Source organism: Neomonachus schauinslandi, chromosome 9, assembly GCF_002201575.2.
Source record: "Neomonachus schauinslandi chromosome 9, ASM220157v2, whole genome shotgun sequence".
In the NCBI taxonomy this organism is placed as follows: Eukaryota; Metazoa; Chordata; class Mammalia; order Carnivora; family Phocidae; genus Neomonachus; species Neomonachus schauinslandi.
This window is the reverse complement of record NC_058411.1, coordinates 21,630,748-21,656,184: the sequence shown is the minus strand read 5'-3', so window position 1 is coordinate 21,656,184 and position 25,437 is coordinate 21,630,748. Positions and strand designations below refer to the sequence as shown.

At 37.7% G+C, this 25,437-nt stretch overlaps 1 protein-coding gene across 1 annotated transcript in view; it reads right to left on the bottom strand.

Moving 5' to 3' along the window:
• Nucleotides 1-3,669: 3,669 nt before the first annotated feature.
• CEP128 (centrosomal protein 128) overlaps nt 3,670-25,437 on the bottom strand; it is a 375,030-nt gene continuing 353,262 nt past the window's right edge. Inside the window, exons 21-23 of the mRNA XM_021679614.1 lie at nt 23,813-23,926; nt 11,180-11,288; nt 3,670-3,843 (exon numbers count right to left, since the gene is read on the bottom strand). Coding sequence (XP_021535289.1) covers nt 3,716-3,843; nt 11,180-11,288; nt 23,813-23,926 — 351 coding nt within the window. The 3' untranslated portion in view covers nt 3,670-3,715. The remainder of the gene's footprint in view (nt 3,844-11,179; nt 11,289-23,812; nt 23,927-25,437) is intronic.

Below are 25,437 nucleotides of genomic sequence, written 5' to 3'. Positions count from 1 at the left end.
GGATTTAGGGAGGATGTGGGCCTAGGTGTGGATAAAGCAGGAGACGCTAAGCTGGGGGCAGATGAGGTTAGAACTTGAAGGTCTGTCTGGCCTGGTCTCACCAGAGCAGAAAAATTGGTTTACTTTGTTACTAATCAAAAGCAAGGGAGACTTCTCTGAAATTTGTTTGGGGGCTTGGAATCTAAAGTTCTGTTTCTAGATGTAAGCATTTCTCCTAGCCTTAAATTAGATGTGTCGTGTTTTGTACGGAAATGGAACTAAATGGAATCTTTCATGGTTTAAATTTCTTTTCTCAAATAGGGATAAGCTGATGTTTTTATTGCTAAACATTTGAGAACTTAAAAGTTGAAAGATGTAACTATTTTTATATCATACTTTGGTGCATGAAATGCCTTTATATACAAACTTTCCCAAATTTACTTTCCAGCTTACGGTTCATGGTTTAGTTTTGATCCAAGAAAACCAGATGCCTTTGTGAGGGCAGCTTCCTCATTTGAAGGCCATGAAAATCACAAATTTTCTTTCTTTCTTCTTAAAATTAAATTGAGAGGAAATACTGGGATAGTTTGAGGAGAGGGATGTAAGAATCTCAGAAAAGGAATAATTTACTCAATGATCACTCCTGTTCTTGGCTATTATAGGGATATGGAGTTGGGTTTATAGTACAAATCCTGAGAACAATTTGAGATTCCTAAATCCTTCTAAAAAAGGGTTTGCTAAGTAAATATACCACCTAATTATATGTAAGAATTTGGTCCCATTTAAAAAATATTTGCTATTTAACTATAAGGTTCAATATAGATTACAGAGAAAATAACAATTACTGTGACTCTAAATACACTATATATACCATTGACCAGAGCCTCAAAATGGAAAATGCATTTACCTTACTCGAAGGGATAAAAATGGAAAAAAAAATAGGCTTGTTTTCTTAGCTAGGTAGGTAGGCACTTTTAACCCACATAACCTTTAAATCCAAATGTCTTATATGTACTGTTTTGTTAAGCTATAGATTTTATCTCTTTTATTAGTACAAATATGTAAATTATAACAATAAGAAAAGCTGGTGATTCTGGGAAACCGGATGCATAAGATGTTATATAACCAACTGGTTTCCAACCTTTAAATCAGACACTAGTCAAGGAAATAATAATGTTAGCCAATGGGAAAAACATCCAGCCAGATTTCTCCCAGCTGTGTTTCTCCCCTCTGTGGCCTTCAGTAACTTCAGTGGAAGTTTAGTGTGTTTAGGGAGAAAGATGGCCAGAAGAATCAAAATGATTAAACCAAAAAGGTCAATCCTCAAATTAAGTCTTGGACCAGGCTCACTGCAAGAATAAGGTTAATCCCTTCCAATGTCCCATTACTATAAGCAATATGGCTGACCAGCCACAACTCAAATGGGGCTGATATCACGAGTTATCCTGCCAAAGGGGTGAGTGAAGGAAAAACAGTTGCTGGCTTTGAAATGTACAAATCAAGCTATTAGTGTTTCCTTAGCATTCCTTTTGATTTCCAACTTGAGCTTACGGTGACTGCAAGAGATAGGAAAAATCCTCAGAAAAGACAGGTCCTTGGATTTAATTCCATATAAACAGAGGGCCAAGGAATTTTGACAAAATTGTTTCTCACAAAAAGTTGACTTTGCCTTTGAAGTTCTTGTGTGTTCCATATTTAAAGTCAGACACCTTCATTCATCCAACAGTAGCACAGGGCCTTCAATAATATGATATAATGGCCTTTTTTTTTTTTTTCAGATTAAAAAAGGTCTTTCATGAGATCCCTCTCCATTCTGTTATAAAAATCATCAGCTAATATGTTTTCAAGGATTTGCCAGGTAAATAATCTGTGTTACCTTCAACTTTCAGGCCTAACTGGCCTGATGTAATTTTTTTTTTTTTTTAATGGCCACAGATGTGTGAACAGTGGTTTAAATCAGTTCCTAATGAAAAGAATGGACTGCATGGAGTTCCTCCTGATACATCAAGGGAAAAGCTATTTAGCTAACTTTTATCCATAGGATTTAAATAAAACCTGTTACTATTCTCCCTTATTTTCTCCGCAGTTAGTCATTTCTATCCAAGGAGATAAAATAGTATAGTGTTGGTTAAAGCATCAATGAAAATACTGACCTAATTTCTCACTAACCCCCATATTATTCCAGTGTGACAGAGGTTCTGAGAAGTACGGGGACTGGGAACCGCTCCTTCAAAAAGGGTTACTCCCACTGAACCCCACATTGCTCATTAGCACATTAACAGCTTGAAGTCCTGAGGTTAGACAAAACCAAACCAAACCTGTTTAACATTGTCTAATGCAGAATTTCTCCAGCTAGCCTGAACACATCACTCCTTTTTCCATGGAATCCCTAATGCCAAACAAACTGTGGGTCATGCACAGCTGGTTTTGTGTCTCTGTTTTCCTTCTTAGCACAACTACTGGCTCCTAGTAGGAACTCAATAAAAGATTTCGGTAATAGATAAATGATAAAATGCATGGCTGTCCTCTCAGAGGTTATGTAGATTGTGTTAGGTAATTTTTTGAGATCAAAGATCTCTGTCTTCTTCAGTGAGCACTGGCACTCAAGTTCAGAGACAAAGAGTGCCGTTTCTTCTGGACATTCAAGTATAGTAAGTGAGTAAAACATGGGGTTGTGGAAATAGAAGCATCTTTACAGCATGTGAGAAATCTAACAAGCAAGTATACGTTAACACAAAAGGTAATTAGGAAGGTATTGCTTTATTGCCCTTGTCCCTCTGAAGAACATTCCCTAATGGCCCAGTGGGATTCAGTTCCTGGATGCTTTATTCTTAGTTAGCATTTAACAGAAATCTTTCTCCACTGGTAGATTAGCATGTAAAAAGCAGAAGTTCTTAAAAACACTTTGATGTTGAGGAAGGCTGAGATGCAGAAAGTATATAGCGCCAGATTATATGGAGAACTCTTGCAGAGCAAATCTCATGACACAGGAGTTTGGCAACTGTGCATTTGGTCAGAGTAAACTGAAAGACGGTCCAGAATACGACTGAAGTGATTGCAGTGAGATATTTGGCCACAAAAAGATAAATAAATAAATTGTGCTATGAATTCTTTACAGTGTTCTACAATTCAGGTATCACTTGTAAATTCTTTATTGCTATTAAAAATGGATGATTGGAAATAAAATTTTAAGATACTGCATGTAGTAACAGACTGCTGAGATGATGGATGTAACAATCCTGAGCGTTTATAAAGCGGACTGTCTAATGTTATATATGCATATCTCCATGACATGTTATAGCATGTGAGAATTAGGGAGAAAGCTTCTTTAAAAAATCAATGTATATAAATACTCCCTGAATCTAAAGTGCTGGCAACTTCTACCTCAAGGGGAACTCGTTGCCCTCCTTTTTAGCCAGTCATTTGTAAAAAAACCTCCCAATTACAAATCCAAATTTTGCTTGGAAAAATGTGACTGACCACACCTGAAGAATGAAAATGCAAAGTGAAAAGTATCTCTCTTTCTCTGCTGGTGTAAGTTGCCATTCGTGAGCTGATATTACCTGAATTGATTTAACTTCTACCATTCCCAAAGACCAAATATATTGTTCTTTCAGTCAGTGTTTGGCAATGCTGAAGAGCAGAAGCTGCAGATATGCCTGCGTAATAATCTGGGCCAAACTGCAACAGGGACAGATACGCTGTCATTTGTAAAACACTCATGTAAAGCAACGAATTACATTTTGCTTTTATTGCTTTCATAGTCCTCTTTCTTAGATGGTGGACTTGTTCGATCCATTGGTAAACTTGTGGCATCTTCCTTGATTGAAGGTGAATCTGGAGTAACTGCTCTTTTGGTAAGTGCTGGCGAGGTGAGAGAAAAGACAAAAATAAACCGAGATGAACAGAACCCCCAGGCTGACAAAATTGCAAGTAATCACTGTGTCTAACCTAGTTTTCTGTAAACTTTACATGGACTAACAGACCTTCAATGTAGGAATAAACGCAGTACGTTTACTGTATTTTGGAAAACATCTATTCATAGGATTTAATTTGGGAGGGATTTGAAGAGTATCTCAGAGCAGGAGATGTGTGTTTGGTCAATATACAATGATACAAAAGCACACATACAGTGTTGAGGGAGAAATCTTCAGGGCCTTCTTTTTACAGAATCTTCTTTGTTACACAAACTAAGACTAGATCCGGAATCTAGGTTTACTGTCTTTCTACAACCACTTACCTGTCTTTGAGTTCCGGATGGGCATGTCCCACTACCTATGGGAAATCCACCTGCCTGATACCTAATCTCTGATGCTTGCCCATCCCTTACTTTCTCCATCTTAGAAAGTGACACACTCATCCCCCCCAGCCCCGGTTTCTCAAACTTTGGTTCCCTCCTTCCTTTGTCCTGTCTGCTCCACCCATCCCATTTAAGGGTAAATTCTGAAGATTTTACCTCCCAAATTGACCCCAGGCCTCCAGCTCTATACCATCTCCATTTCTATCACCTCAGCCCAAGCCACCATTTTCTCTTTTCCTATTTTCATCGTGTCCCCTTCTCCACACCACAACCAGAATTATCTTTCAAAAAGGTAGATCCGATTATGTCACTTTCCCACATAACCCCTCCCCCCAATCCTCCAATGGCCTCCCAGGAAACTCAGAATAAAATCCAAACATCTGACTGTGGCCGAAAGGGCTCCCGTGGAACTTTACCTCTCCTCTCCCTTTCTCTCTCTCTCTCTCTGCATCCCCTTTTCCCCCTCACTCAGAGCTCCATCTCTCTAGAAGACCATACCCGATTCTTCTCTGCTCTATCAGGAAAGCTCTTCCCACCCAATTTTAACTCAGCTGATTCTTGCCATTCAGGCTTCAGCTCAATTGTAACCTCCTCAGAAAGGAATCTCCTGATCACTAAAGTAGTCTGGTCCAGGTACTTTCTATCATTTTACCGTCATAGCACCAAACACCATTTAAAATTATTTGTTTACTTGCTTACTGCCTGTTTCTTCTATGGGATGAGGTGACGTTTTCTGTCTTGTTCACTTACTGTATCTTCCCTGAGGCCAGAGAGCCTCCTGCATAACCTCTTAGTAAATACTGTTTGAAGAAGTGAATACACTTACAGAATTTTTAAGAGATAGGCAATTGGGGATTTCCTAGCTGCTTTCTAGAAAATATCTACAGAGTACCTTGTGAATCGAAATAATCAGAACTCAGTTATTTCAAAATATCCGACACCTAACTGGTCAGGGAAAAGATCATCACACACACAAAAGTCACTATCACATGAACTGAAACTATAAAAAATGGAGAGACAAATGTTGTGCTTCCATAAGATAAATAAATCCTTAATGGACAAGAAAACAATTTTTTTTTTTTACCTTTATCAGTACCCTACATTTTGATTGTCATAAATCTTTGGCATTTTATTCTGCAAGTCTGAGGACAAACTACATATGAAGCAGCTCAGTTAGCCAGTGGATCCTGAGGTACAACATGGAAAAGAGTGTGCTGTTCTTGCTGTGGAGAAATAATTTTTCATCAGAGGGACTTAAACCCCCACTAAAGGCACTTCAAAACACAAACTGAGAACAGTAACTTTTCTTTTCATAGCCATGTAAACTGAGGTAAGAAAGCAAAAGGAAGTTCCTTTTAGTAACTTTCATTGACTTGCTTTTTAAAGAATATCAAGTTAAATTAATATGTAAGATTCACATTCAAATCCTACAATAATCTGAAGATAACTTTCCCACCCATCCACCCCTTGAAAAATCACAGTCCTTTCTTTTTTGGTTTGTTTATTTTAATAAACGTTATTGACAACAGTTTTAGAATTATAGAAAATTTGAAATCTGCATTTATTTTTAAAATTTAGTTTAGGGATACCAACTCCACAAACATTTGGCATTTTAATCTCAAAGGACTCGAGATTCGAGAAATCATCAGATTACTACAGCCCTCCCTCAAATCCAGTCTGGTCCCAGCCCCAAGAGTGAGGGCCCTGTCTTGACAGTTGTGTTCCTTTAGCCTAAAAGAAGCTATACATGGAGACTAGTGGTCAGTCACTACTTATAAAAAGTAAAAATGACAGTTTCAAAAGCTGGCATTATAAGTCTCTCTTTCTAAGCCCCCACTGTCTAGAGGCTGAAGGTAATGGAATCCAAGCCTTCTAAAAGAGTGTCCTGAATCACGGCCATCACTTCTAGCCAGCCAGGATAAATTTGGTAGCAATCATGGCTCTAAAATAATGGATTTCTGTGTTCCTATTTCCAATGGTAATATAAACTTAAATTTATACATTTCTTCCCTTCTTCCTGGCAGAAGGAATCTACCTTTTCTTGAATTGACCTGAACTACACAAAGCTGACATAAATTACAACTTAAAACAAACTTTCATTAATGCTGGATCATTTCAGAGACCACAAATTATGCAGTATTTTCCCATTTCCTTTGTTTTTTCCATGGTCAGTGATTCTACGCTTTCGTTTGGTCACAGTTTGACAGGGCACCTAAGTCAGCAGAATGAATGCCTTCACATCTACGGCACAGACAAAAGGGCCTCGTCCCGTACAGATCCCAACCTGAGTGAGAAGGAACCTGTTCTGTGGGCTCATAAACTCACGTCTGCCTCAGCACCTATGGTTACGTACTCCTCACGTCTCTGTACAGGTCTAAACTGCTCTAAACTCCAAGCCCCAGCTTTCATGTTCCATTCAGAAGGCAATGAGAAAATCGAACACTTGCTAGTTAGACATAAAAGCTGGGGTGTTGTTAGTAGCATTTTATTTTTACAAGATGCCTTTTCAGCCAAAGTGTACATACACCTATCAAATAGCATCAAAGGGCTACAGAGAAAGGCAGCAGCCTCTTACCCCATCTCGTCCAGTCCCCCAACCTGCACGCCAGAGTCAACCACAATCAACCCTTTCAGCTTTTTTGTGTGTGTTTATTTCAATTTTTGTAAGAAAGAGAAGCTTATATGGCTATTTTCTGACTTATCATTTATAGACGTATTCACACCCATCCACTTCCCCTCACCCCATCCTCCTTGTATAGTTACATTTGAACTTCTAGTTGTGTCAATAGTATTTATAATATTATGTAAATATGGCTCACACAGACCTAATAAGTATACTATGACAACATTTCTTTTCTTACCCATTTTTTCCCCTAGAGTTATTAATTGACCCATGTTTTTATTTTTGTTTTTTATTTGCTCTTTCTCTGTGACTATCCTTAATTATTTCTAATAGCTCAATGAGATCTGCCATATTCTAAATGCTCAGCTGAATCAAATAATCTGACATCTTTATTTTCTAAAGATTTTCCTAATGGAATCTTTCCTTTCTTCCATAAGGTTGAGAGAACTAAACATGAGTGTCCAGATTAAAAGTGACCACCCATCCAATACCTAGAAAAGTGAATAAAGTAAGTCCTGCGGGGAGGCAAATCATCACAAAACTCACTGGGGTTCAAGAGAAGATCCTTAAATGTCGCAGGGCTGGGGGTTGGAGTGGTAGTAGTGGTGGAGAAGATCACTTCAAAGGAGTGGAGGTCAAAACAAAAGGACGTAAGGTTTTTCAACAGCAACATTAGATTTTGGAAGAGAATAGTGTAATGACTTCAGAAGGAAAGTCACTTTCAACCTAGATTTTTATAGCCAGCCAAAGTCTCGTCAAGTGTGAGCGGTGGAAGAAATCTATTTTCAGAAATACAAAGACTGAAAGCATTTACCTCCCTTTCTTTGATGTGCTCCCACAGAAGAAAGAACTGAGACGAACAAAGGAAGGCATGCGTTCTGAGAAACTTGGGCATGAACATAGGAGGGGGTGAAGAAAAATCTCAGGATGACAGCCATGCAACAGGTACGGGCTGGGTGGGCCCTTCTAACCTACCCACTCCTGGCTCTTGTTCTCTCCTCTCAAGACTCGCTAATCAGGTACTATTCCTCTTTAAGAGATTTTCTAAATATCTTTTCTCTTCTATTGTCCCATTCTTTTTCTTCTATTTTCTTTGTGGTTTTCACAACTTTGTCTTCCACCTTTCTAGTTTTTCATATTTTACATTTCTGAGACCTCTTATACTGTGTTCCTTTTTCATAGCACCTTGCTCTTATTTTTAATGGATGTAATATTTTCTATCTCTGAGAACATTAACGATATTTTAAAAGACACATTCTGTTCCCTGTATGATCGATTTACTGTAGGTTCATTTTTCTTTGTTGGTTTTGACATTTCTCCTTCTTAATCTTGGAGGTTTAAAAGAAGGTTAAAGAAAAATTACAGGATAATTTCTGTAAAGATGATAAATTTCTGTAAAAGCTGAAATTGTTTGTGCTACAAAAATGGAGCACTATTCAGGATGATCCTGATCCACTTCTAAAATACCACATTATGAAAAAACATAGAAAATTCGAGGTTCCGGAACGCCTGGGTGGTTCAGTCAGTTAAGCATCTGCCTTTGGCTCAGGTCATGATCCCAGGGTCCTGGGATCGAGCCCCACATCGGGCTCCCTGCTCAGCGAGGAGCCTGCTTCTCCCTCTGCCTGCCACTCCCTCTGCTTGTGCTTTCTCTCTCTCTCCCTAATAAATAAATAAAAATCTTAAAAAAAAAAAAAAAGAAAATTCAAGGTTTATCAGAAAAGTAAATAAGAATAACTATGATCTCTAGAAATAAGTTTAATTCAATCATTTAAAATGATTAACAATAAGGTACCTATGATTAAATTTTTAAAAGTATCCTTGAAAGCATGGAGGTAGGTATGGAGGAAAATCATAAAACAGACTTGTCAAAAAGAGGAACAGTAAAACATAAAGCTATGAATTAATAAATTAATTAACTTCACAATAAGTTAATGAAGAGGTTTAGTGTTTTTTTTTTTTTTTTTAAAGATTTTATTTATTTATTTGAGAGAGAGAGAGAAACAGCATGAGAGGGGATAGGGTCAGAGGGAGAAGCAGGCTCCCTGCCGAGCCGGGAGCCCGATGTGGGACTCGATCCCAGGACTCCGGGATCATGACCTGAGCCGAAGGCAGTCGCTTAACCAACTGAGCCACCCAGGCACCCGAAGAGGTTTAGTTTTTAAGCTGGATTTTTTTTCAGTCAGATTTTACAATGTAGACTATAATAAGTACTTTCATACCCAAGTTACATTCTCAATGATATTTTTTCCTATTCTTATTTAACTTTGTTTCCTTTTGAGCCAGTATTTATATAGAAACCTATGGCTTCCTGTGAGGAATGTATCTTAGAGAGATGACCACAGCTGGTCATGAAATGCCACTGAGTATAAAGCTGGATGTCATTTCTTTCACTGCTTGTCATAATAACAGTAAAAAAAAAAAATTCTAAAAATCTTGATGTTTTCCCTCTAATGTCTCCTAACCACTATTTCCTAGCTGCCTTTCTAGGGAGCCTTATGAAAGTCATAATGGGAAAGTGAAATAGCAGGAGAACAATGACCTCTGTGCCCATATCATGGTGCTATTTATCTCCAGGCTCCCGAATGTCTTAATGGGGGGGGGATACTATGATGTTTGATGGTGTTTTGTCCTTACTTTCCGCCTACATGTTCACATGCATCCAACAGACCTGAGGAAAATTTTCCATTTCTTCATATGAAACACAAAATATACACATTTGTGTATGTGTATATCAGATTCTGAGGTACCATAATTGGCTTGAGATACAATCTACATTGAAGGGCAGCTGCCAGATTAGGATGGCAGGGGTTTATGCAGACATAAAAAATCACTTAGCAAAATGGTTAGGACAGGAAAGAGAAAATGCTCAGCCTTTGGAATAAAATAATCATGATATAATGAAAACCAAACCATTTATCAGAAACTGATAAATATTTATTCAATGAATCCATGAATATAAATCAGCAAAAATGAGAGCTATCACTTTTGGAACTGACCTACTTCTTTGTGGCTTATTTTGGTATTTTATTTTATAGCAACCTACATTTTTTAAATGACAGAGTTGTCAGATTTAATATACAAACTCTATGTCCATGGTAAATTGAGGAGCTAAATAATTATTTAAATAAGAATCCATTAAATAATATTTGAGATCCAATGGTTTGGATAAAAGTGGACTTAAAAAAACTCATATATTCATTCATCTAATATTAATTGAACATTTACTATGTAGGACGCTGAGGAAACAATGGTGAACAAAACGGACATCGTTCCTTTCATCACAGAATTCATTCTTTGGTGAAGAGAATAATCACTAAACAAAAAGTCACTCAAGTAAAAAATAACTCCATAATTATTCTAAGAAGGGTTTTAAAGGAAAATTGTAATGTGTTATGGGCACTCATAATAAACACCATATTTAAAACCATAGGTTCCAAAGGCTTCTTTAAGGATATTATATACAAACTGAGACTTGAAGAGTAAGTATAATAAGGAAGAAGAGAGGTAAGTGGTGGGGGAGGGTATCCTGGGTTAACAAACTCATACCTTGTTCACACTGGTAACATTTTATCAACATTTAAAGTATATTCACAGAATGAAATCTAGCCACTAACAGTATTAGTGTTCTTATTCTTTGCACAAGATGATATATTTCTGAACAGTTCTATGAAAAGATTTTCTACTTTTTGATGATTTAAATTTTATAATAATATCATCTAACTGCCTTTGCCCACTCATCCACAGTTACCAGCAACCTCCCCACAAAAAATTTGCTTAATTAAGATTACTACCTTGGGTGATTCATTTTAAGTTTTTCTGAGAAGTGTAACGTCTAAAAAGAAGAGATTCCAGGGCGCCTGGGTGGCTCAGTCGTTAAGCATCTGCCTTTGGCTCAGGTCATGATCCCAGGGTCCTGGGATCGAGTCCCACATCGGGCTCCCTGCTCGGCGGGAAGCCTGCTTCTCCCTCTCCCACTCCCCCTGCTTGTGTTCCTGCTCTCGCTATCTCTCTCTCTGTCAAATAAATAAATAAAATCTTTAAAAATAAAAAAATAAATAAAAAATAAATAAAAAGAAGAGATTCCATACACTTTTTAGTAAATTGGGTAACATAAATGTATCTGGGGGGCATTACTTGTATAATTCATAACAACAATTTCTTCAAACTCCTAACACGACTATTACTATCACGTACTTGCCTTACATTTTAATCTTTCTATGAGTTGCATTTCCTTAAATCCAATTTAAAAACTGGTACAGGACTTCATTACTTACGATTCAAGTGTGAAAACTGTGGACTAGACAGGAAGCGACTGTGATCACGCCAAGAGAATGAGTGCTCTAACCCATGAGCGAGGGAACTTTCAGGAAAGAGTCTGTCATCCTAAAACAAAGAACACAGCACTTCAGTTCAATGATTACAAAATGTAAGGATCAGGATTCATTTAAATGTGCTGAAAATGAAATTGAACCTACTATATGAGCTATGTTATACAACAATTTAATGGTAAAAAAATAAGTGCACGCTAAAGAAAATATTAAAAAAAAAAAAAAGGGAGAGAGAGAAGGAAATCACTCATGGGCATAACAGCATGACATATTTCTTTCTAGTCTTTTTTTTCCTGTGGCTTGGTTTTGTAAATGTTGTTATAAAACTGTGTTCTTCATTTATTTATACTAATACTCTGAACACTTTTGAAGTCACTATGTTATCTTAACCTTTAGCTTATGTGTTACTCATGTACTACCTAGTGGATAAACTATGGTTTCCTCAGCTATTACTTTATTGGGCATTTAGGTGGTTTCCAATGCTTTTCTCCTATAAATAACAATGTGAAAATATCTTTAAATATATAACCTTTTCTATATTTAGGACTATTCCTTATAACAAATTCTTAGGTAGAAATACTGGGTCAAAAAAACCCATTTTGATGTTTTTAAATACACTTAGCTACACTGCATTCCATAACGATTACACCAATCCTCTTACTCATTCAACAAATATTTAATACATAAACAAAGATGAATATAGAAAAAGGCCCTCTCCTCATGGGCTGTATGAATGTGTTCTTGTACCCAAATCTTAGCTGAAAATGGGAATTTTAACTACAAATAATTTATTAATTAGATTAAAAACAAATGCTTTAATATGTTTTCTATAATAGTGAACTTGCAGTTTTTTTTCTCTTGGATGTGTTCTAATTATTTACACTACCCTTTACTTTTTTCTTTTTTTCACTGATTCATTCATGCAACAATAATTTATTGGGCACTAAGTATGTGCTGGTCAAAGAGCAAACAAAACACTGAGGTATACAGTTATGAAACCTTCAGGCTTGCAGAAGAGAAAGGCACCAAATAAATAAACTATGCAAAATATAATATAGTGAAAAATTACAATGAGTGCTAGAAGAAGAATAGGAAATAGTTAAATTTAGATTAGAGGTCCAGAGGAGGCCCCTCTGGGATGTGACATTTAAAGCAATATTTGAATGCTGAGTATGAATCAGCCAGGCAAAAGCTTACGGGTGGAGGATGAGAATGTGGGAGGCAAGGGGGAGCAGGAGATGGTGGTCGGGGAATGATGTCCCAGACTTGCGTGAGGAGCTGCGGTGGGAAAGTTTGGTGTGTTTGAAGAACTGAAGGAAGGTCCCTTGGCTTCGGCACACTAAACCGGGGAAAGTGGTTACAATGAGATCCAGAGGTGAGATTTGGATTTGGGATTTTTTTTCTTAGGTACGATGAGAAGGCACTCAAAGGTTTTAAGGAGATTTCTATTTAAATTTTAAGGAGATTTAGGGGCGCCTGGGTAGCTCAGTTGGTGAAGCATCTGCCTTCAGCTCAGGTCATGATCCCAGGGTCCTGGGATTGAGTCCCGCATCGGGCGCCCTGCTCAGCGGGGAGCCTGCTTCTCCCTCTGCCTGCTGCTCCCCCCTGCTTGTGCTCTCACTCTCTCTCTCTGTCAAATAAATAAATAAAATCTTTGAAAAAAATGAGTAAATTTTAAGGAGATTTAAATTTATATTTCTCAAAGATACTCTGGGCTCTACGTGAAGAGATTGAAATAGCACAAGTGTTGAAGTGGGAAAACCAGTTTAAAAACTGTAATTGAGGACGACCGTGGGGCCGAGGGAGAGGAGGGGATCAAGAATGCTGCCAGAGTCTAGATGAGACATCTGCAGGTTAGGCGGCCCCCATGGATTCCTCCCAAACTTCGCCCCACAGAATAGGGCCTCATGTCACAGGACCATTTGATGAACTAGTCGTCATTCTCCGTATCAAGTACCAAGTTTATATTTTATTTCTTTGTCACATATGTATGTATGCAAATGCAAAAGAAAGGCCAAAAAGAACAAGTTTATGTATAGTGGTAAAAGGCCTATTTATTCTGAGCTAAAAGCATGGACATTATCCTCAGATAATTCAAGATCATTAGCCTGCATGTACCAAGAGGGAGTTTAGGTCTATTTAAGATGAAGGCCCTGAGTGATTTATGGTTTTTACTAATTATGGGGATTTCATAAGAAACTAGAAGTCATTCAGTGTACGATGTCTGGAAAGGAAAGGATATACATCGTATCCCCAGTGCATTCCAATAACCACTTTGGGGCAACTAAAGGCGGGGCCAACAGAGCTAGCTTATCACAGTTCAGACACAAAACACTTAAGGCCTGGATATGGAGTTGGAAGATGCACAAATGAAAAGGAGAGTTATGTCCTCAACTGGTGCTAGAAATCTCCATTTAATTAAGCGTGGTTTCTATGAAGCATGAAAGAGAAAAGCATAATAAATGGCTTCCCACTAACAGATGCTTTGATCATTATGGGCCAATAAGAAAAAGAAAAAATAAGGGAAGCAGTGGAGAGAGCAAGAGGGGAGCTGTAGGTCTGGGCGTCGTGCTGAAACACAGTGCAAAGACAGCCTTAAAATGGGCCTACCAGAGGAAGGATACAGCACCCGAAGACATTCAAATCCTATTCATCCTTCCCAAAAGACATGGTTTTAAATTTCTAAAACAAAATCAACTGGTATCAAGACATGAGTTATATGTTTTCTGTTTACAGAAAAAGAGTAATTTATATTTTCAATGACAAAACCAGCTTATTGGCATATGACAATTAAAATATTTCACTCTTAGCAAATTTGGAAAATACAGAAGAAACTGAAAGAAAATAATGCAATAAATTAAAAAGTAGCCTACTAGCCTAATTTAAGGGTATGTTTTCGGATTCTTTTTTTTAAAATTTTTTATTGTTATGTTAATCACCATACATTACATCATTAGTTTTTGATGCAGTGTTCCATGATTCATTGTTTGCATAAAACACCGAGTGCTCCATGCAGAGCGTGCCCTCCTCAATACCCACCACCAGGCTAACCCATCCTCCCACTCCCCTCCCCTCCAGAACCCTCAGTTTGCTTTTCAGAGTCCATAGTCTCTCATGGTTCGTCTCCCCCTCCGATTTCCCCCCTTCATTCTTCCCCTCCTGCTATCTTCTTTTTTTTTTTTTTTTTAACATATAATGTATTATTTGTTTCAGAGGTACAGATCTGTGATTCAACAGTCTTGCACAATTCACAGCATTCACCATAGCACATACCCTCCCCAGTGTCTATCACCCAGCCACCCCATCCCTCCCACCCCCCACCACCACTCCAGCAACCCTCATTTTGTTTCCTGAGATTAAGGATTCTTCTTTATAAATACCTTTTTGTCTTGAGATTACCATTTGTTGACAGTTTTATTTCCTACTTTTTCATGTAGCATGGGAATTTTCTCTACCATCGTCATTATCATCATTATGGTTATACCATAGTTTATTTGACTAATCTCCCATTGTTGGAAATGCAAGGCCGATTTCAGGTTTCTTTTTTTTTTTTTTCCTGTTATAATTTGATAAACATCTTGGTATGCAGAGCTTGGTCCACATTTTAAATTTATTAACATAGATTTCCAGAAGTAGAATTATGAGGTAACACATTTTAAGGGTGCTTTTTAATAACCATTTCATCTAACTTGTCAAATTTATTGTCAGTATGCTGATACTCATAACATTTCCTAAATATCCTTTTAGTGTCTGTGAGAGTTCTAGTAATATCCCTCTTTCATTCTTAATATTGGCAATTTGTATATTCTCTCCTTTTTCCTAATCAATCTGAGTAGAGCTTTAAAAATTTTACTGATCTTTTCAAAAAACCTGGTTTCGTTTTCATGCCCCTTCCCCATTTTCCTGCTTTCTATTTCATTGATTTCTGCTCCTATCTTTATTATTCTCTTCCTTTTACTTTATTTAGGTTTGTTGTTTGTTTTTTAGTTTCAAGCTTGGATTATCGATTATCAACTTTTCTTCTTTTGAAATATACACATTTAATGTTATAATCTTCTCTCCAAGCACTATCTTAACTGAGTCCCACACATTCTGATAAATTGTACTTTTATTTTTATACACTTAAAATATTTTCTAATTTTCCTTTTGAAGCCCCAATGGGTTATTTAAAAATATGTTGTTTATTTTCCATCTAGGAATCGTCCAGATATCTGTTATTGATTTCTAGCTTCATTCCATTGTAGTTAGATGACATACTTTGCATAATTTCAATCATCTTAAATTTACTGAGATTTGTTTTATTGCCCAGAATACAGTCTATTTTGGAGAATGTTAGATGTGCACTTGAAAATTACATGTAGGGCGCCTGGGTGGCTCAGTTGGTTAAGCAACTGCCTTCGGCTCAGGTCATGATCCTGGAGTCCCGGGATCGAGTCCCGCATCGGGCTCCCTGCTCGGCAGGGAGCCTGCTTCTCCCTCTGACCCTCCCCCCTCTCATGTGCTCTCTGGCTCTCTCATTCTCTCTCTCAAATAAATAAATAAAATCTTTAAAAAAAAAAAAAAGAAAATTACATGTAATCAGCTGTTGTTACATGGAGTATCCTATAAATGTCAGTTAGGTCTAGTTGGCTGATAGTGTTGCTCAAGCTTTCTATATCTTTACTGATTTTCTGCCTACTGTTTTATTAATTACTGAGAGAGGGATGTTGAAATCTTCGGCTATAAGTATAGATTTGTCTATTTTTTTCTTTATGATTCTATCAAGTTTTGCTTCATATATTTTGACACTCTGTTAATAGGTACATACAATTTAGGACTGTTATCCTTTCCCTTTAAAATTGTTGACTTTTTCAAACCACTCATATGCCTGTTTTTCATGTATAGAAATGAGGAAGCTTAACTCTAATTCAGCTTTATGTTGCAACATTTTATAGGTCTTCAAAAGACTATCAGACTCCCTCATATTACCTTGAAATATAACTAATGAAATGAACTGTAAAAGAATACCCCCAAAGAAAAATATCTCACAATCCCTTTGAACAATCAACATACTAGAATTTGGAAAAACAAACCAACCAACCAACCCTCAATTTTCTCCAATTTTATATTGATAATTTGTGGAATTTCTATACAACTAAATTTTACAAGGTAATCTTAAAATGAATGTTTCTTTTGAATTCTTACCCATCTTTCAATCAAATACTTAAATATTTAAATGGAAGTACAGGTTAAAAAAGGAAGATTCTTTGCAATTTTAGGAATCCTAGCTTTTGCTTTTTACCAATTCTTATATCCTTAGCACAAGGACCTATTTTTATTGCTGTCTTAAGTCTCAACAAGCTAGTTAGCCAGAATTCCCTGCAAAAATTCCACTGGGTGAAGGGACTTGCATTTTCTAATATTTTCCCTGGGTTTCTTCCACTTCTCTTTCATAACCCACATTGTAATTGGTTTCTTAAAAGCTGTTCCAACCTGACTAAATCTCTTTGCTAAACTGATCTCTAATGATTAATATTTAATGACGCCCACCAAGTATTTTTCTCTCAGGAATATTATAAGTTCAAAGTTTAGAAGACAGATGATACATGTGATTTTTTTTTAAATTTTAATTTATCTAACCCTTCCCCTGGAGAGAAGGAAAAAAAAACACTTATGTGTTTCTGAATCTGTGGCAGCAATGTTTTCCTGAATTTGTCTCTTGCCTCACAACTTAGTGTACCTCCATCTCTTCCCCACTCTTAATTCCCAATTCTCCATCAGTGCTCGAAAAAGCTTAACCTCTTCTTCAGTAAATTTTATTCCTATTTGAAAGTTCACCCTGGCAGATAGTTTACTTAAGGCCTGTCTTCCCTATCTCGATCTGCATGGCTTCAATTTTAGCTTTTAACCTCAATGAGGGTGAGGCTTTCCTTGTCTCAATCCTTCTACCTACCCATCCAAATAGTCCAGAATTTAGCACAGCACCATTTGCAGTAAGGAACCCAAAAATGGTCATATATGCTCATTTCTTGGCCAAAGTGAAGAAATTAAAGTTTGCTATGGTTGAAGCTGGGAAATAGGAGACTGCCACTCTCACATTCCAGTTTCTTCATGTTGAAAAATGAGGTCGCTGGAGCAGATCACGTCTAAGTCTTCTGGGCACTAACATTTGATGATTCTAATCTGTCTGAACAGAACCACTGAAGAACCAGTACTCTATGCAAATGATCTTTACCAGAGGAAATGCAACAATACCATAAACCCAAAGCCACACCTGTCCACATGAAGGGACTCACGAAAATAATGTGCCAGATCAGGCTATTTGATTAATTTACCTTTATCCAGTTGATATTTTATTATATATAATTTAATATTCCTAGTGACTCACTAATGAAAAAGACTGTACTTGTTTTTTTAACATACTTTAGATTTGGACCCATATGGCTTTCATCCATTTTCAGAAATCAAATCTACTCACAGTGGATAAAAATTTGCTATAAATAAGGATACTCAAGAGAATGTGCCACTGACTTAGGAATCAAAGGAAGAAATCAAAGATGTTTTAATCATGGTGCTTCATTGTAATCAGTGCTTCTTCTCTTAAGGTGACCGTTGTAAAGGAAACAATGCTTATTTGGATAAATATGTTATGAGATTTTTAATTAAGACTAATAAGACATTTAATCAATATTCCTTATATATTTAGCCTCTAGAATTTTTGGCGATTAAAAGTGTTACCTTTACAGGTGAATTTCTCTACAATCTTTCCTGATGTCCTTGTTTAGTAAATTATAGGTAAGGTGAAAGTATGGTGCTTATCAAGGGAACTAAGTTTGGTAGAGGGCGGGCTCTAGTAGTTTAAAAAATTAATATGCTCATCTAAGTATCTGTGTTGATTCCTAAATAAGCACCTTTGACTCACTGCTATTTTCAAATTTTATAACAAAGAAAAATTCCAATTCATTTGGCAATCTTTTGTTTAGAGCTAGATGAAATCAACTAGTTAAATATTGTAGCTGGCAAGTTAGTATTGATCACTTCAAAAGAATAAAAATCTCTTTAGGCTTCTGCATGATTTGTTTGCCTACAAAGTTTCAGATGTGTCATCTAAGCATTACTGGAAAAACAGCATTTAAATTTTTTGTGAGAATTCCAGAAAAGCTGAAGCTGGGGGGAAAAAAAAACTATTCACCAATTTAGCACGTGTAGTATGCTCACTGTGTATTCTGGAGTTAAAGATGAGGCACAGTGTCCTCAAAAGTCATATAACCCAGTAGGGCAGCATTTCCCAAATTTCAGTCATCACCTATAGTTATACTTAGTATTTTTTTATGTTAGCTTAAAGATTAGCCTTGCACCCTAAATCGCTATATAGGAGAGGCTTAAAGGATGGGAGACTGGTTGGGGATAGGGGAAGCCTGCAGTTGTATTTGCACAGCAGTTTATATATGATTTCTCATCTAAGCATGGAGAGAGGTGATTATAAATGAGATACCTGGAGTATTATGGGGTTAAAGCTCCTCAAATTCTCCCATGGTTGCTGCTATTGTTTCTAAGCGACATCTGTAAAATTACCTCAATAACAATACACTGGTGATAGATTTTAAGAGTTATTAAATGAACATCACCTCTAATCTTGAATTGCACCAGGAATTATGCATAGCATGCAGCAGCTACTACTGGAGAAGATTTAAGCTATGTACAGAAATAGCTGACCTAAGAGAGGAAGTGCTAACAGCCATTAACTGCCATGAGCAAAGTATAAACAAATCATGGAGAGATTCAAGGAGGGAGAAACAGCTTCCAGGAGCAAAGCATGTACTTATATCATACAAATGCTTACACTGAACAAATATGACAAAGGGCTTTGGCTGCAGTTTCTGTCTGCAGAAACTGTGCCGAAAACGATTGTCAACACTTCCTCACCTACCCCATCTTATCCTGCAAAACATCTGCTTCTTTAAAAAGACATTACGTACTAAGTCTTCAACTAGAAATTGAAAATCATGATTTTCCTTTCAGGAGGAGGAATAAAGGGGAGGAAAAAAACATACCTTCTGTGATTTTACTATAAAATCCCCTGCTAATTAAAACTGTATATTTAGTATGGGTAGAGGGCAAAAAAGGGCGGGCAGCAAATGGGGATTTTTTTGGACAAAACCATGCTCCTCTGTGAATTCAGATTAGGAATGCTATGTTGACTTTTGAACATTCTGTTCTATTTGAAACCGCTGGGACAGCAAGGAAGACTGTGTATGTTTTACAGAAACCCAATTTGATGAAAGAGAGGCCATGAAAGGCTTCTGGTGTCCACACGGAGAGAAAATGTCCTGTCAGATTCAGCTTTGAATTGCATTCTAAACAAACTTTTAGATCAGGCTTTGTCCAGTTAACTTGGTCAGCTTCGTACAATATTATATTACGCTCTCAGAAACTGTGGACATTGATCCTCCTGAAAATCTTGAAAGCTTTATAGAAATCTAATTTTTTTTTTTTTTTTTTTTTAGTTTTAATTTAAATCCCAGTTAGTCAGCATACAGTGTAACGTTAGTTTCAGGCGTACAATCCAGTGGTTCAACACCTCCATACATCACCCGGTGTGCATCCTGACAAGCGCCCTCCTTAATCCCCATCAGCTACTTAACCCATCTGCTCTCCATAGAAGTAAACAGCAGGAGGTTGCTGTAGCCTAGACAGAGAGTACCTGGCTTGTCTACTTCCTGCTCACTGCTCTCTCCACCACCAGTGTGGTTATGCTGCATGTCTCACTGCTTTCTTACAACAGCAACAAAATGAGAGAAGCCATTTGCCAATCTGGTTCTGATGTGCCAACAGTTCCTTGTCTGTCAAGAGTCATGCAGTCAGGGTTCTACAACCATAATGCTAATAGTGATCCTCTTCCAAACCACTGTGCATAAAACTCCCCTGTGCCTTGTCATCATAAGCCTCTTTTCAAAAGCCTTTGAAGCATCTTTGTAGCTGTCACATGCTCTACATGCATTAGCTCATTTAATCCTTGCATGACAGGTTGGCACCATTATTTGTCCCCTTTTACCATTGAAGGTTATAGAGCAAATAAATGGTGGAGCAATTAAATGGTGGAGGTAGTGTGTTGACTACCTTTTCTCTGAACACCTACAGCAATTTATTGAGGCCTCCTCCATTACAGGATTTAGCCCTTTGTCTCTTGCACTACAGTTTATGTGAAGGCTTTAAATCCCTAAGGGTTGGTAATGACCTTTCTTCTTCTGCCATTCTCTCCAGCTGCGCCCCTGCCCCGCAGAGTGCTTGTATGTTATAGAAACTCAAATGTTTGTTGGATGTTGTATTTAAACAACAACAAACACCAATGTCCTGCAATTAGAATGGAAGCTCCAAAGAGGCAGGGGGCTTCATCTGTTTTGTTCACTGATGAGTCGCATGCACCTAGTAAGTTCCTGGCACATAAGGGACACTGAGTGAATATATGTTGAATGCATGGGTAAGTATGAGGACTTTCCAAAGAGCGGGGGAAGTAATTATTTGATCGGTAAATCAAGAAGAGGACATACTGTATACATGCGCACAGGAAGAAAGATGAGGTTGGTAATTTCTCCTTTCTTGAGACCAGGGGTTGGCAAACATATTCTTTCGAGGGCCAGATCGTACACATAGTAGGCTTTTTGAGCCATCTACTCTCTGCCATACCTACTCGACTCTGCTGCGGAGTGTGAAAGCAGCCACAGACGATATGTGAATAAATGTGTGTCTGAACTTCAATAAGATTTTATTTACAAAAGCAGTCAGCAGGCAGGATTTGCCTCATGGGAGGCGGTGTGTTGACTCCCGCTCTAACACAATGGGGCAAGAATTAATCTATTCCGTAAGACAAATAGGTAACCACTCCCTCCATGAAGACCATGCCTTTGGCATCTTTATATGTCCTGCATCCTCACCTCATTTAGGTAGTACAGGGCGTTGTGGTGTAGTAGCAGCTCAGTATGTTTGTCAAATTAAACTGAATCCTATAGTAACTGATTTCCTGGAACCGTAGTTGTCCGGAGAACCAACAAATTCAAGTCACTGCAATGTGCCTTTTCTTTGAAGTCTCCTAGCAGAATATGTGGGCAGTTAATAGCTGTGGAAATAACAGCATATAAAACTAGGGCAGCACCTTCTCTCTTGACAGAGGACCAATGCCTCTTACTTGAAGCATATCCTTCAGGATGTCAACAATTAACCGGAGGTAGCTCTTCTGATTATCCGTGAAGCCAAGAAACGATTAACAACTGTCTCACTGCCCATCTGAGCTCTTGCTTCTTTTGAAACATTTTCAGTGAATTATTTTCATAAAAGGCATAGTACCTACAACTGGCCAAAATATCCTCCCACATTTTCTTCTCCAAAATATGATCTTCTCATGGGTGCTGAGTTAGATTATGCATTATTTTGGGCCAGACATCTGTTACAAATGGTGAGAGTCTACTTATTCATTACTGAAATGGATCAATGTTTTACAATGTTTAAGTAATATTAATGTAGAACAAATGTCATCATAAAATGTGCTTTGCGGCCTTTTCTTATACTTGCACTACCTACTTGCAAAATTTTGCTAAGTGTTGGCCTCACTTACAAACCAGGCCTGATTTCTTCTTCAGCTGCAAATGTAATTTTAAAGAGAACTCCAACAAGACTACTTGCTGAACATGTTAAACATTCATAGCTTTGCCATATGCTGTTATGGAAATTACACTGATTTAAAGCAATTTGGGTATCACTAGATAGTACTGACTCACCTGATACCCAATCTATCTGTAGTGAGAAATAATGTTTTAAAGGTGTCATTTGTGTCTAGACCTCTGTTGAACTAAGAGGCCCATACTGTGTTTATGTATTTTTGGAGACAACAGATTTTCACATATTAAAAATATGGTCCAACATTTGGTGATTTCTAGAAAAATTCAGGTATAGGAGGCCCCAATTTACACTATTATAGCTTAGCAGTCAAGGATATAGATTACTGAAGCCAGGCAGATTTCGGTCTTAAACCTGGCTCCACCATTTAATTGCTCTATAACCTTCAATGGTAAAAGAGGACAAATAACGGTGCCAACCTGCCAGGGTTGCTGCGAGGATTAAATGAACTAACGCTTGTAAAGCATGTGACAGCTACAAACAGAGCACCTTCACGTGGCTGGCTCAAAATGAGTCAGTAGTATTATTAGCTATTGCTGCCTAACCCTCCTACTTCTGTTGAAGGTTAGCAGCATCCCGTGTAAGTGGTGGAGAAATGCTTGAGTGTATGGGACCTGATGAGGCTGTTGGAAGATGATTTAGTGAAATTAGGATCCGCTATACAAGACAACAAGGTCACTATTATAGTCAATAATCCCCAATGATAAAAAAAAAACAAAGGGAAAAAGGCACAAAGTCACAGGACACCCTTTGCACAATTAGAGCATCAATAATGTGGCATAACTGTGTTGTTTTTACTTGGGATGGGAAAGTGGAGAGCTCATTTTAAGCATGCTAGGGAAGGACTTATGGACATGAACACTGTCTTCAGATCCACTGAGCATTCTATCCAATTACATTCAAAGGACGGAAGAAGCTTTTTAGAAATAATTACATTTGGCTGTAATAAGTGAATATATACAGTGTAATGAATATTCATACATATTGAGGTCTGTGAGAATATAAAAAAGACAGAAGAACCTTTACCTTTTTTTTTTTTTCCCCCCTAAATTGACTTGGGAGTAAACATTTGAATATAGATGGATTCTCTCTACGTCAGTGTTCTGAATGGGGAGACAGTTTTGCTCTCTAGGGGATGTTTGGCAAGTGTCTGGAGACATGTTTTGATGCCATAACTTGTGATGGAGGGTGCCACTCGCATCTGGTGAGTAGAATCTAGGGATGCTGCTAAATGTTCTATAATGCGTAAGACAGCCTCCACAACAAAGAATTATCTGGTCCAAATGTTAATGCCAAGGCTGAGAAACGCTGCTCTAAGCTAATAACTGTTCAGGGCCAAATGGGTTTAAAATCATCCACACCCCAGGTGGATCTTGGGGAGACTCTAGAGAATGGTAGGCTTTTTTGTCAATATGGTCAACTCTTTCCAGTCTCCTGTGTTGATTCCACACTAATGAACCATAAGCTGAAGTAGTGTATGGAGTTCATATCTTCAGGAAAAGAATGATTATAAATGCCAAGATTAGAGTTTACAAAGTACTACGTGTTACTTGACCTTCTGGAGACTTCAGCACTGAGAGTAGCTGGACTTACTACGCACAGAGGTGGGCATCCACCTGTGCTGAGCCTCTGACCAACCAAGAGACCAGGGGTCTCCTGGTACATGATTTCTTAAGCAACATCAATGCCAAGAGACAAACAACATGTTAAGCAACAATGGCATAAAATTAAAGATAGCTCCCAAGTAAAAAGTTATAGGTATAAACCTCTGGAAATTTTATTCTCTACTCCCACAGAACTGAAAATTAAGGAATATCTTTTCTTTTATAAGCACCCTTACATTAACCCTGCAGGGGCAGCTTAGAAGGCTGTAGCCACAAACATGGATAATGCTCAAAGACTGAAAATGTATAAAAAGGACATTACTTTTAAGCCTCTGACTCTGTACTTGGTGTCATCTTGGTGCTGCTGAAGAGACTCTCCGTGAACTCTGTATTTAGAATATCTCCCATCAATTCTCTCAGAAAAACTGTGGGAATCCTGAAAAAAAAAAAAACAAAAAAACCCAAAACAATGTCAAAACCAGTAGACTAAAGGAAAATCAGTACTTGAAATAAGAATTAGAAAGTATTGGGGCGCCTGGGTGTCTCAGTCGTTAAGCGTCTGCCTTTGGCTCAGGTCATGATCCCATGGTCCTGGGATCGAACCCCGCATCGGGCTCCCTGATCAGTGGGGAGTCTGCTTCTCCCTCTCCCACTCCCCCTGCTTGTGTTCCCTTTTTCGCTGTGTCTCTCTCTGTCAAATAAATAAATAAAATTAAAAAAAAAAGAATTAGAAAGTATTGATAATTATAGGTGTTTAGAAAGATCTCGGGGAACCATAGGTCACCAAGGAGAAAGAAGGAAATGGTTGCTCTGGATGCTACCTTAAAAATAAAAACAGGGTTACAGTTTGGTTATTTGCATTCTTTACACAACTAGTTCTTACGCAGTCTGAAATGACTGACACTTTTAGCTGAAGGGAAACAGGTTCAAGTAACAGTGAGTTGTCCAAAGATGGTCATTAATGACACCACGTCACTTTCGAATGCTGCGTACTCTCTCTTGGAGTAGTGCCTGACATTAAAATAGTCTGTGTTTAAAAAAAAAATGTTACTGTGGCACCTGGGTGGCTCAGTTGGTTAAGCATCCGACTCTTGGTTTCAGTCAGGTCATGATCTTATGGTCATGGGATCGAGCCCCGTGTGGGGCAGGCTCTGTGCTCAGTGTGGAGTCTGCTCCAGATTCTCTCTCTCCCTCTCCCTCTGCCCCTCCTCCTCTTGCACATGCACGCTCTCTCTCCCTCAAATAAAATCTTAAAAAAAAATGTTACCTTTAAAACTAAAGTCCTCTTTCATCATTAATTCTTAAACAACATTCTACCCTGTTAACCAATACATCACGTAGATTTTTAAACTGAAGGATACTTCATCTGCTCTCAAAAGCACAGAGATTCAGGTAGTAAAGAAATTAAGAAAAAAATGTCATTCATTCATTCATTCATTCTTTCCCCCCTCTCTCCTTCCCTTCTTCCCTTCCTCCATTTTTTGGGGAGAGGATGGAATGTAGCAGTCATGATACCCAGTTATTTAGACATTTCTATTATGAATTAGGGAGAAATTAGAATAAAATGAGAGCAACTGATCTGCATATGTAAGAAAAATTATCTATGGGATTAGAATTCCAAAGTTCTCATTTTTATATATAAAAAGTTATAGCCCAGTGGAAGTTAAGAATGATTTGCCCAAGACTAGGCAATTTGTGACAGATTGGGCTTGGAGCCCAAAGCTATTTCCTTTCTACCATACCAAATATGTAAGGTTTAAATGTGGAATTGTAGAGTTGAACAACTTCTTTCAAAATAAGGTTAAAAAAATGAGAGGGACTATGACATGTTTAAAGAAAAAAGGCAAGACTACCTAAAAGGATGAGATTTGTATTTACTATAGCTTATACTTACTTAGTCATAGACTATAGTATTATCAAGAAATATACATGTGAAATATATCTTCA